This window comes from Rhineura floridana, chromosome 20 (assembly GCF_030035675.1).
Source record: "Rhineura floridana isolate rRhiFlo1 chromosome 20, rRhiFlo1.hap2, whole genome shotgun sequence".
NCBI lineage: Eukaryota > Metazoa > Chordata > Lepidosauria > Squamata > Rhineuridae > Rhineura > Rhineura floridana.
This window is the reverse complement of record NC_084499.1, coordinates 19,133,891-19,146,763: the sequence shown is the minus strand read 5'-3', so window position 1 is coordinate 19,146,763 and position 12,873 is coordinate 19,133,891. Positions and strand designations below refer to the sequence as shown.

The following is a 12,873-nucleotide window of genomic DNA, read 5'->3' as shown; positions in this document are numbered from 1 at the left end:
CTTTCCCGGCGCAGTGATTGGATGTGACCATCTTCTCAATCCCTCTCTGCCTCTTATCGGTTCTGCTGGGACGCCTGACCTCGAGCATCCGTAGGCTGCATCCTGTGGCCTCTCAGGTTTTGGCAAGCCCTGGCAGTTCCCTGTGAAACCATTGGGCACCTCCTTGAAAGTTCAGACTGAAACCTGGACTGGATTCACTGTCCCACTGGCACTGGAGCCACCAGTCTCCCCTGTTGGCCATGGAGGTAGGTTTTGTTTGGGGAGCAAGGCACAGTCTTGCCAGCTCTTGTGCATATAGGGACCCCTGCCACTCTCCACCTCAAACGCGGCCGTGATTGTAACCTGTCCCCAAGGCTCTTTCTGAGGGTGAATGCTCTGAAAACACCACCGAATTTGGATGATCTGTCCAGTAAGAACATAACATCAGAAGAGCCTGGCTGCTGGATCAAGCCAGTGGCTCACCTCGTCCAGCCTCCTATTCTCCTAGTGGCCAACCAGATGCCCATTATGGGAAGCTCCCAAGCAGGACCTGAGCGCCACAGCAACCCTTCCTCCTTGTGTTTCTCTGCAGACTGCCTTTGGGCATGGAGGTTTCATTCTTAGCTCTCGTGGCTAAGAAGAGCCCTGTTGGGTCAGGCCAGTGGCCTATCTAATCCAGCATCATGTTCTCACAGTGGCCAATGAGATGCTCTTTATGGGAAGCCATCAAGCAGGCCTGGAGTGCAGGGAGACTCTCCTCTCTTCAGATTTCCAGTAATCAGAGGTGGACTGTCTCTGACTATGGAGGTTCCATTCTCAGCTATCAACTCTGCCCAAAGAAGGCCCATCTAGCCCAGCGTCCTGTTCTCACAGTGGCCAACTGGATGCCCATTACGGGAAGCCCCAAGCAAGCCCTGGGCACCACAGCACCTCTCCCCGTTTGTGAAAATGTTTATTCTCTGTGGCACAGGGGGGGAAAAAGATATTTCGCCCTCTTGCCGGTCCTAGAGTTAGCAGTGCCACCGCCCAAGTCTCTCTGCAGCCTGCCTGGAGCTGGCAGATTGCCGTCAAGGAAGCTGAAACAGCTTCATTCGAGGTAAACAGACAGCAGAGGTTACAAATGAGACATTTTTAAGTAGCGGCAGCTGTCTGTCCCCCTCGACATCCTAGTCCATTTTGTCCCCCCCTTACCCCTCCTTCTTCAGCAGCAATTACGGCGTGATTCAAACGCCGCGAGGCCGCATCCCTGACACGCCTGTCTTTTCCCTGTAAACATGGAGAGATGAAAATAGACACTTGACGCGGCGGTGACTGTCACTTTGAAGGTGTCTCTTGTCTCCTGCGCCGCCACGCAAAACGAGCGCCTGTCATTTCCCTCTCCCCTCGCGCAGCGGATCGTCCCTTCGACTGTCAAAAAAAAAAAAAAACAGCTTCCAGGCCCGCTGTCTTTGCAGCTCCAGATTCCTGTCACAAATCAAACAAAAATATTAGCGAAAGGGAGAGAGAGAAAATTGGGGAAAGTAGGCAGGCAGACGGAAGAAAATAATCCATTTCCACACTTTTTCTTTCAGAGCAAAGTGCGAGGTGATATGGGGGGGCATTGCAGTGAAAGAAGGAGGAATGAGTGGGTGAAAGCTTGCGCTTGTACACACGCACATGCATGCATGCAAAACCAAGCTTTTTATTATCAGACCAAATTAACTTTAACACCGGAGGAAAGGAGAAGACAAATTAATTAGAGTGGGTTAGGGTTATGGCATGGATTCACCTTTCTTGCTGCAGAGCTGTATTTATTTATTTATTTATTTATTTATTTATTTATTTATTTGATTCAACATTTTTAACCCACCCACCCCGTTGGCAGTCCCCGCCCCTCCCAGGTTCAGATGCATGGCTCGTAATGGCCAGAAGCCGTGTGCGTTGAGTGTAGTGGGCCCAAGCTTGTGGAACTCCCTCCCACTGTAGATTAGACAGGCACCCTCTTTGCTGAACTTCAAGCCCGTGACAAAAGACTTTCTTCTTCCAGCAGGCATTTGAAGGTAGCATGTCTAAGATGGGCTTTTATTGTTTTGTAGCTTTTGCTTTCTGTGTGGTTTATTTTTAGATATGCTGATGATGAAGGGCTATATGGAGTGTCTGAAAAGATCATCTTTACTGCGTTGTGCGCAAGGGATTAAGAAACAAGTGCGCGTGTCTCCCCCTGTGCTTCTCTTCCATCGCATTGTACCAGTGCTACAGGCCTCCTGTGTGGCCCTATGCCTGTCACTTAACTGTGGCATTGGGAGGGTGCCACGAATTTCAAGCACTGAGGGAAGAATTGGAAGTTCCTTTGGCGGGGTTCCCTGCCTGCTTTCCCCCACCCTGGTCGCCATCTTTTGTCCACATGTGCCCCTCTCCAAGGAGCCCTGAGGATTTCCTCACTGTCCCCTCTCCCCTGGAGTTATGTAATCTCGGGGTCCTTGCTAGCAATGATTGGACCAGTAAACAGATCAGCCCCTCCCCATTTTGTAAGGCAGGGGTGCAGAATGTTTTCTAGCCTGAGGGCCACATTCCATTCTGGGCAACATCCTGAGGGCCACATGCTGGCCGTGGATAGGGCAAGAGGCAAAAGGAGGGCAACGAAGATGATCAGGAAGCAAAGCCCTGTGAGGAGGGACTGAAAGAACTGGTCCTGTTCAGCCTTGAGAAGACTGAGGGGAGATATGAGAGCACTCTTTGAGTCCTTGAAAGGTTGTCATGCAGAGGAGGGCCGGGATCTCTTCTCGATTGTCCCAGAGTGCAGGGAACAGAATAATGGGCTCAAGTTGCAGGAAGTCAGATTTCGGCTGAACATCAGGAAAAACTTCTTGTTAGAGCAGTACAACAGTGGAACCAATGACCTCAGGAGGTGGTGGGCTCTCTGACACTGGAGGCCTTCAAGAGGCAGCTGGACAGGTACCTGTCTGGGATGCTTCAAGTTGGATCCGTGCCTTGAGCAGGGGGGTGGACTCAATGGCCTTAGAGGCCCATTTCCAACTCTACTATTCTATGAAACTATGATTCTATGAAAAGTTACCATGCAAAGGAGGGCCAGGATCTCTTCTCGATCATCCCAGAGTGCAGGACACGGAATTATGGGCTCAAGTTGCAGGAAGCCAGATTCCGGCTGAACCTCAGGAAAACCCTCCTAACTGTCAGAGCGGTATGACAATGGAACCAACGACCTTGGGAGGTGGTGGGCTCTGCAACACTGGAGGCCTTCAAGAGGCAGCTGGGTAGCCACCTGTCAGGAATGCTTCAAGTTGGATTTCTCACTGAGCAGGGGGTTGGACTGGATGGCCTTATAGGACCCTTCCAACTCTACTGTCCTATGATTCTATGAAAAGTGGGTGGAGCCACAGATGTAACTTTTAGCTTGCTGCAGCAGGCTAGTTTCTCCACACACACTCGCACACCTCTGTCTGTCCGATCCAGGCAAGCTGGAGGCAATAGTGGACTTCAGGGACAAAAATGTTCCAGGTGCAAAGCACCGCCAGCAAGGGGTTTTGCCTGGGGAGAGGGAAAGGGGGCGTTTGGCTTGGGGACAGTTCTGGGGGCCAGACAGCAACACCTGGAGGCCACATTTAACCCCTGGGCTTGCAGGGAAGGGCGTTAGCTTAGTGACAGACACCAAGTGAAGGCAGAACTCTTATAGAGTTGGAGGTTGCTTTCTGTTTACTCCCTTGCTTTCCGACATTCTCTCTTCTGATACTCCTTTTCCCTCTCTTTCCCTGACACCCCTCCTCCCCTTCCTCCTCACCTGCGGGCTGCCAAGTGAGGCTAGGATCGCTCTGGCCAGAGGGCTTTTGAAATTAGGCCAAGGGGCCCATAAAATTAGGCCAAGGCTGCATGCAGTCCTACAATTGCTCATCTCTGATCTAGCCCAGCTCCCTGCTTCTTGAAGGAAAAACAGAATTATTTATTTATTTATTTAATTTATATTCTGCCTTTCCTCCCAGAAGGAGCCCAGGGTGATCCAACAGATATCTGCCCTCTGGGGGGGGGAGGTTTGGGGAGTCACAGAGGATTTTTAAAAGCAGAACATGACTGTGAATGATTGACTCACTGTTTTACACTGCATGTTTAACACATTTTGTAAGCCACCTTGTGGTTCTACAGATCGCAAGGCAGGATAGGGAACTTTCATTTTTCTTACGCAGATGACAAAATCTAACTGTACAGTTCAGGACTCCAAGCATAGCTGGGAGAGATTCTTCCAAGTAATCTTTCCTCTGCTTAAGCCATAAATCAGCCAATGTCCCCCCACCCCAACCCGAGTGCACTGTTAGCAAAAAGAATTCTGTGTGCTTTTTGTCTAACAGGCACATTTTGATTGCAAACAATTTTCCTTAAGGCATGCGTTTCCATACATTATTTTGCACGCTTTTTGGAAGGAGGGGAGTCAGGGAACCTGTGTTGCAAAATTCGGAGAAGTGTGAATTTCAGTGGGTTCGCTTTGTGCGTTGTTGTTGGCGAGGGCAAACGAGGCCTGCTCGTATTCGTATGGGAACCCCGAGCGGACATTCTTCCCATCTCTAGTCTGAGTTGGGCTTGGCAGCCCCAAATGAAGGCAGGCTAAAACTGCCCCCCAGGTGCCCTCCATTTCTCACAGCGGAGATGAGGGGCTTCGCCCCCCCCATCTTCAGCAGAAGTGTTGGGTTGTGAGGGGGGGAAGAGGGAAGGATTTTTACAGACTCGCATGACTTTGCCCTGCGTGGCTTGTTTAATTACAGGTTTTCAGGCACAGACCGGTAGGCATACATCGGTGGGGGGAATTGCCTCCGAAACCCTGTCATTTAGCCTCGTTGGAGTGCCTCTTCAAAGAAGGGAATCTAGAAATTTTCTCCACAAGGTGCGGAGTGGACTGTCTCGGCCTCAGCAGGACTATAATGACAGATGCATTTTATGGCAAGCTGAGACTGAATGGAGCCAGGACCACGGCTCCTTCTGTCAGCCAAATCATTATTTTTTGTCATTTCCTGACAGTTTGGGTCTCATTCATTCCTCTCTCCCTCCCACTCCTCTCTTCTCCCCCCCCCACTCTTCTTTCCTTCTCCCCCTGCCTGGCGAAATGGCTAGGTATCTACGAGACCCCAGCGGGGACAATCCTCTACCATGCTCATTTAGACATCGAGGCCTTCACGATGGATCGGGAAGTGCGGAAAGTCAAACAAGGACTCACCGTGAAATTTGCCGAACTGGTGTACAACGGTACGTAGCACTGCGAAAACCCTCTCCCTCCCGAGAGCATCTCCCTTTTCCCTTTAAGCTTCGGGACTGAGCCGGAGAAGTCCGCATCTTACATCTGACTACTGCATTGCCGCTCTTTCCACAGATCAGGGATAGCCCAGCTGCCTCAATTAATTTATCCCAGTTCCCCCTCTTCCTCAAGTTATAAGCAACTGTGAGTCCACACTTACATGCTACATCCTTCTTTCTGAATTTTATATGCGATATGGAAATATTAGGCCTCTACTGTTGTTGAGCCCAGAGATTCCCAAACTTTGGCCCGTGAGCTGCATGCAGGTGACTCACAGCATGTTTGCATTAAATATCCATATTGATTCTGAGTTGCATTTTTATTGGCTCTGTTAGTTCTTGTATTGTATTTTGCCATATTGGTATTTAACTTCTATGAAATGCAAATGGTAAGACAATAAAATATAGGAACTAAGAGAAGCGGCAAAATTGCAATTAAAGTATGCACAGCATCTAGCACATCGCGTTGCAATCACTACGACAGCCCCCCACCCCAAAAAGAAAAGAAAAGTGGTCTGCCAAGACCATCAGCAATTTTCAAGTGGTCAAGTGGTTAAGAAAAAGTTTGGGAACTGCTAGTTTAGTCCATTAACTAGTTAGGTTATTAAATGTTTAACACTCATAATTTTAATCTGCCAAGATTAATCAGCCAGCAGACTTTAATTTAAAAAGACTAGTAATAAAAAATATAAGGTCTGTCTGTCTGTCTGCCTCTCTGTCTGTCTGTCTGTCTGTCTATCATACAAGTAATTATACAACCTGCAGATGGCAATCACCACCTTTGTCCTTAGCTGTTTATCCTTTGCTAATCTTTTTTACCCTGACTTTCAGTAACATATTTTCAAGGTGGCTTCTCAAGTGTATAGGAGGAAAACATGGTGTGTGGGGGGGTAGAAAATGAGGGGGGAAATTCTGTTGAGTGTCCTGAATCTTCCAGCATTCAGCTTCGTAAGAAGGCCCCATGTGTAGGTCTCATAACCCCAGAATCTGAGTATAGCAGCTCAGGGAGAATTTGGCTGATCCAAAATAGTATGCCAATTGGTCAGAATCACAAATGTGGAGAGAGCGTTGCTGTTGTGCTCAGGTCCTGCTTGTGGGCTTCCCATTAGGGCATCTGGTTGGCCACTGTGAGAACTGGAGGCTGGACTAGATGGCCCGTTGGCCTGATCCAGAAGGCTCTTCTTACGTTCTCTGTATGCTCATTCTCCTAGAAGACCGGGCCAAGTTCAAGATTCTAGTTTTGGTGTACAAAGCCATATACAGCTTGGGACCAGGATACCTGAAAGACCACCTTACCCCTTATATACCCAGTCAATCACTGCGCTCTTCAGCTGAGGGCCTCCTGCAAATACCATCTTATCAGGAGGTCCGTTCTGCACAACATAGGAAGTAGACCTTTAGTGTGGTGGCACCAGCCCTTTGGGATTCCCTCCCCTTAAATATTAGACAGGCGCCATCTCTGTTCTCTTTTCGGTGCCTACTGAAGACTTTCTTCTTTCAACAAGCTGACCTGGGCTCCTGCTGGGAGGTAAGGCGGGATACAAATCAAATAATAATTAAGTAAAACAAATAAGCCTTTTAAATTGAGACCTTATCCCAGTCTGTATCTGTTTTAGAATTGCTTTTTAATATGCTTTTAAACCTTTTTTTAATATATATATATATATATATTTTTTTTTTAAGGGTTTTTTAAAAAAAATGTTTTTTAAACATGTTTTGTTTTAATGTATTTTAAAGCCTGTTTTATGATGTTTTAAAGTGTTTTTAGTGCTTTTGTTTGCAGCCCTGGGCTCCTGCTGGGAGGAAGGGCGGGACAGAAATCAGACAAACAAATAAACAAACAAACAAACAAACAAATAAATAAAGGCCGAGGGCAGTGAGAGGCTGCTGTGACGGCTCAGCTCCTTGCTGCTCTGGGCAGCTTTGCTTAAGGGGTGAGGCTTCAGAACAGGCATTCCTGGGTCAGCATCTCCCTTTCCTGGGAGCTCTCCAGGGTGCTGAAAAATTTGATTCTCCCCCATCTTGTTGCTTGTGGAACTAGCAGCACCCTGGGACTGGATCCTGTTTGATGCTTCTGATGCTGGACAGCTCCCTGCTGAAGTGCCAGCTCCTCCCTAACTCCCTACAACAGGGATGGAGAATCTGTGGCTCTCCCAATGTTGATCAGACTCCAACTCCTGTGAGCCCCCGCCAGCGGGAACAATGGCGAGGGATGATGGGAGCTGTAGTCCAGCAACACCTGGAGGATCACAGATGCTCCCATCCCTGCCTTACGGGCTCAGAACCAGAGAACATGCTCAGTTTGTTGAAAGTGCCATAGAATTTGGTGCGTGTGGAGCCACTCATTTGGGGGAACCACTCACTGTGTCGCAGATGATCAAGACAGGAATGGAATCATAACCAGAGCTTGGAAAAGTTACTTTTTAAAATTACAACTCCCATCAGCACCAGCCAGCATGGCCACTGGACTGGGCTGATGGGAGTTGTAGTTCAAAAAAGTAACTTTTCCAAGCTCTGATCATAACAATTAAAAAGCAACCTGTATTGCTGGGCGCTCGAACAAAATTTTGTCGGATCTCAGGGGCATGTTAATTTCTCCCTCATCCTGCTATGGGGTGCAGAGTCCACACTGGGGCACTGTGCATCATCCCTCCACACACACACACAACCCAAAATGATTGAGGACCTGCTAGTTTTGCATGAGAAAAATGGCAGGTGAAATTTCTGGTTTGTAAAGGTAGCTGTGAGAAGGCCTCTGTTGGGAGTGGGGGTGGACGGGGGTAGATGAAAGAACAAGGAGGTTGTTACCTCTGACATTTCAATCGGTTGTGTGGTCAGCAGGGCAAGCCATTACTGAATTGCTGCAATTTGGAGGGTGAAAAGGAAAGGAGGGACGGGAAAAGTGACAGTACTGAAGGCCAAAAGCGGTGACATTCAAGGTGGGGGGCTGGCACGGGAAGCGCCCCATTGCGGTAGAGTCTAGGCAGCAGCTCTGTGTTATATGAATCAACTTTAAATGAATTGACTCTCTGTCTGTCTGTCTGTCTGTCTGTCTATCTAAATCATCTGTCTGTCTGTCTGTCTGGGCTACCCACCTTATAAAAGAAGATGCTGGACTATCTAGATCAGGGGTGGCTAGTCTGTGGCCTGTCCAGATGTTGTTGGACTTTAGCTCCCATCAGCACCTGCAGCCAGAATGTCCAATGGTCAGGGGCGGTGAGAATTGTAGCCCAGCAACATTTGGATGTGCCGCACGTTCCCCACACCTGAAGTGAGCCTGATCCATCGCAGTTCGTCTTATTTTTAAAACAAAGCCTCCCCCCAGATGTCCTGTGCTAGATGATTTCTTTAGCATGAAATTCACAGGCAGGAAGATATCAGGGTGGCAAAGGGAAGAGAGACCAAGCGTTACAGTGGGATAGGTTTGACATGGTGTATCCTGAGTAAGGAGAGGGGAGAAATTTGATTCAGTTTGCATTTAAAAGGGAATCTATTAACTGCACGCTTTTGGGAGAACCACTGTGGTGTAGTGGTTAGAGTGTTGGACTAAGACTTGGAAGACCAGGATTCAAATCCCCGTTCGGCCATGAAGCTCACTGAATGACCTTGAGGGCCAGTCCCTGTCTCTGAGCCTAACCTACCTCACAGGGTTGTTGTAAGGATAAAATGGGGAAGGGGAGATGTTTGGATGCCATCTTGGAGAAAAGTTGGGATATAAATGATATAATAAATTAAAATTTAAAAATCTCCCTCATCTGCCATTAAAAACAGTGCTGCATTTTTAATGTATATTTGTCTATACGCAGTGAGATAGCGATGGATTTGGTTCACATTTAAAGGCAAATCTGTCAGCTCCACACTTTCCAAGACAATATGAGAACTGAAACACAGCCATCCTCCCAAATTCACAATTATCTGAACTTGGAGCCTTCCTATAAAGTGCATAAAATATGTGCATGACAATGAATGTATTCATGAAAATAACATGCCAAACTGCATTGTATTAGGAGGAATGGCTTGCAAAAATGTTTATGTCAGACAACCCTGCATACAAAAATGTCTTTATTTGGAGAAATTTGCACTCAAATGCTGAAAGATTTTTTTGAGGATTGAAAAAAAAAATACACAAATTGGGGCAGAAATGTGGAGAACGGAACACAGGACTGGAAAAAGGAGAAATGGAGATAGCCAGAATGGGCAGACTCTTCCACTTCTAATCCTGAGTTGTTTGGGCCTCACTTCGAGCCCTTTAGACGGGGCAGGAACAGAACTCCCAAAGAATGAAAGTTCGGACCCAGCACAGGACATGTCTTCTTTGTAAGTTCATTGCATTTAAACCAAACAAACTTGCATTTAGTGCCCTCTCCGGGCACTTATGATCTGTTTTGCTCCAGGAACAGAAAACGTCTGCAACGTGCTAAACAAACCATCTAGCGTTGGCGGTCTGGGGAGGAGGCTTTTTTTAAAAAAAAGAAATGCAGGCCAAATAACAATATTGCAGATCACAGAGGGTTCCGCTCAGCAGACGCAGCCCACTGGAGGCCAACCCTTTCATGCCCCTCTCTTCCTTAAACACCTAATTATTGTAACTAGTCTCTCTGAATTTAAGGCAATTAGCGGCTGTCATTTGCCTCTTGCCCCCACAAATCCCTCCCCCCGCTCCCCATCGCATGGTGGGAAAGGTGCATTGCAAAATAAGACTTCCCTGGTTTTCTTTGCTCGCCGCCAGGTATAAACCAGGTGTTGGAAATGGCGCGGTCTCCCACGGGCCTCTCTGTTGCAAGGATTAGAAGGGGATTTGCTGTTACAAAGTGGGAAGGCAATTAAAGAGGGGAAAATCACGTTGAGCAGGGAATTCATTGCGAAGCGGGTGGTGGGGGAGAAAAAGCAGACTGAGGAAAAGGACAGTGCTTCAGTCCTAAAGATAAACCAAATCGGTATTTGAAGTTAGTGGTAATGTTAAACCAGGAGTGGCGGGAACCTTTTTTTTCAGCCTGGGGGCCACTTTCCCTTCTAGGCACCGTGCTGGGGGCCACATGCCACTGGTAGGCAGGGGCACTGGCAAACATGGGTGGAGCAATAAGTGGCAATTTTACCTTGGTGTGGGTGGCCAGTTTCTGCAGACATTTGCGCACCCCCTGTTTGTCCTCCATTGAGGCAAGCAAAAGGCACGATCATTGCTCATTGATCAGAGGCACAGTCCAGGGAGGCAAAAATGCTCCTTCGCTCTTTGTGTGGCCATGAACCAGTTGCACTTGCTCAGCCTAGCCTACCTCGCAGGGTCGCTGGGAGGATAAAATGGCATGGGAGAACTCTCCCTGTTGTCTTGAGCTCCTTGGAGGAAAGTTGGGATATAAATGTAATATATAGTGGTAGAGCATTTGCTTTGCGTGCAGGAGGCCCCAGGTTCAGTCTCCAATGAGTCCAGGTAGGGCTGGGAATGTCCCCCATCTGAAATTCTGGAGAGCTGCTGTCAGTCAGTGTCGACACAGAGCACAAGTGTTGCCTTCAGAAGGTCTGAAGTTCAGCCCCTGGTATCCCATGATTAGGGAAGGATGGATCCGTCATTTGTGGTCCTCTGCATGCCTCATTTTCCCAATCTTAAATTCAGTTCTCTACATTTCTCTCTGTACATGTACAGTTCTCTACATTAAAAAAAAAACTCATGAAAATTCATCAGCATTTTAGTGAGGATTTTTCCTAATGAACTTGTATTTTTGTATGTCATTTTGTACAACTTTTGACGCAAACTTTATCCTAATATATGCCTTTTTGTGTGCATGACTTGGCAGGAGAAGGGCAATGCAAAATTTAGAGAAGTGTGAATTGCAAAGGATGGCTGTGTTCTGGTTCGCCTGTTGTTTCGGAAAGCACAGATTTGGTAGGTTTGCCTTTAAAAGCAAACAATCAAATTTCTCCCTCATCTCTACTCATAACTCACTACAAGGCAGCTTCTTATGCGTCTATATCTATATAGATAATAAAATAAGCATGTGTCTGGCTTGTACCACTTCAAGGAACAGGGGTTTGGCTTACATGATGAATGCTCCTCTGCACAAAATATATTTTTTAAAAATCCCTGCACATAGAAAGGGATGGTAGTCTTCCTCCTGGCATATTAGATTTCTATGTGCAAGGATTTTTTAAAAAAAATATATGGTAGAGCATTCCATTATGTAAATCCCTTCTTGCAGACTGCAGTGCTATAATGCAGGCAGAGATTGACCACCTTAATCCACGAGATCTTGGCCAAAAGAATTCATTGATCCCATTTAATCATAAAGCTACCACTCTGTGTGTGTCTGTGTGCATGCTCTAGCGATGGGTGAGAAATTTGATTGTTTGCATTTCAAGCTGAATCTATCAAATGTGCACTTTCTGAAACAATATGAGAACCAAGAAACAGCCGTCCTTCAAAATTTGCATTCATTGGAATTTTCCAATGCAGTTCGCCAACCAATGTTTGCAAAAATGTGTATGTGAGGGGAAAGCATGCATGGCAATGAATATGCGAGTGAAAATAACATACAAAAATGCATCGTATGATGAGAAATTGCTTGCAAAAATGTGCACTTTAGTCAAACCAGCCCACAAAAATGTGTTTATATTAGGAGATATTCGCACGAAAATGCTGGAGGATTTTCATGAGGTTTTTTTTTTTTACAAAATGTGCAAATTGCCGCAGAAATGTGGAGAACTGAATTTAAGATAGGAAAAATGAGAATCCCTAGTCCACACGCATTTTGCTCTCTGTCTGATCGCCTGTATAGCCCAGCTGGGAATGAAAAGCCAAGATCGGGTGGAGGGAAGGGGAAGGAGGGAACCACCTGTGTATGAGCAAAGAGATTAAAGAGATAAAATGTCCAGATCCCCGAAAACTCTTAAATAGGATCCTCCTTTCATCCTCTGTCTGTTCCTACGGCTGCTGAGAGTTTAACGGGCTAATCAGCAACAGAGGGGTGGAGGCAGCTAAGCCAGAGCTGGAGGTGAGGTGGGGGTCTTGGCAGTTCTGCAAGAGTTTTGTCAGAAACAAGAGGTAGAAATCTCGGGGTCCTAGTGGATCGGGCTCCCCTCGGCTCTAGGACACAGTGCCAGGGATTCAGGAGGAGAGCCGGACCAGCTGTTAGGCAGAGTGAGGCAAGTGATCCTGGCTGCTGGGGCGTGGCAGCAGGATATGGGAGGGTGGAGCGATGTGTGTCAGGTGGCCTGCCTTGAGCCCCCGCTAAGCTAGCCTGCGGCCCTCAGGTGTGGGAGAAGATGCTGACCTATCACCAGTGTCGGAGTAAGATTCAACTGTTGGTAGGTATAGATGTTCCTGTTCATTTTGCTTCTCTCCAAAATCTATCCGATCTTAAATGAGGTTCTCCACATCTCCACAGCAACTTCCATTAAAAAAAAAACAGACCCTCTTGAAAATTCGTTTTAGTGCAAATTTCTCCAATTAAAACTGCACACAAATATGGATTTTTTTATTTATAAAAGCACTCTTCCATGCAAGCAATTTCCCTTAATATAATACATTTTTGTGTGCATTTTATACAGACTTTCCCCCCGTAATATACACATTTTGTACACTATTGAATGAGCATTTCTTCCAATTTTTTTGCAGGGAGCTTA

General features: G+C 46.9%; 1 protein-coding gene across 3 annotated transcripts in view; it reads left to right on the top strand.

The window, feature by feature from the left end:
• ASS1 (argininosuccinate synthase 1) overlaps positions 1-12,873 on the top strand; it is a 71,003-nt gene that overhangs the window by 43,653 nt on the left and 14,477 nt on the right. For 2 of the 3 annotated variants that reach the window (XM_061604125.1, XM_061604124.1), the window contains exon 12: positions 5,077-5,208. The exons of the other annotated variant lie outside the window; for it this stretch is intronic. In XM_061604125.1, the coding sequence (XP_061460109.1) occupies positions 5,077-5,208 (132 nt within the window). The remainder of the gene's footprint in view (positions 1-5,076; positions 5,209-12,873) is intronic. 3 annotated transcript variants of the gene reach the window in all.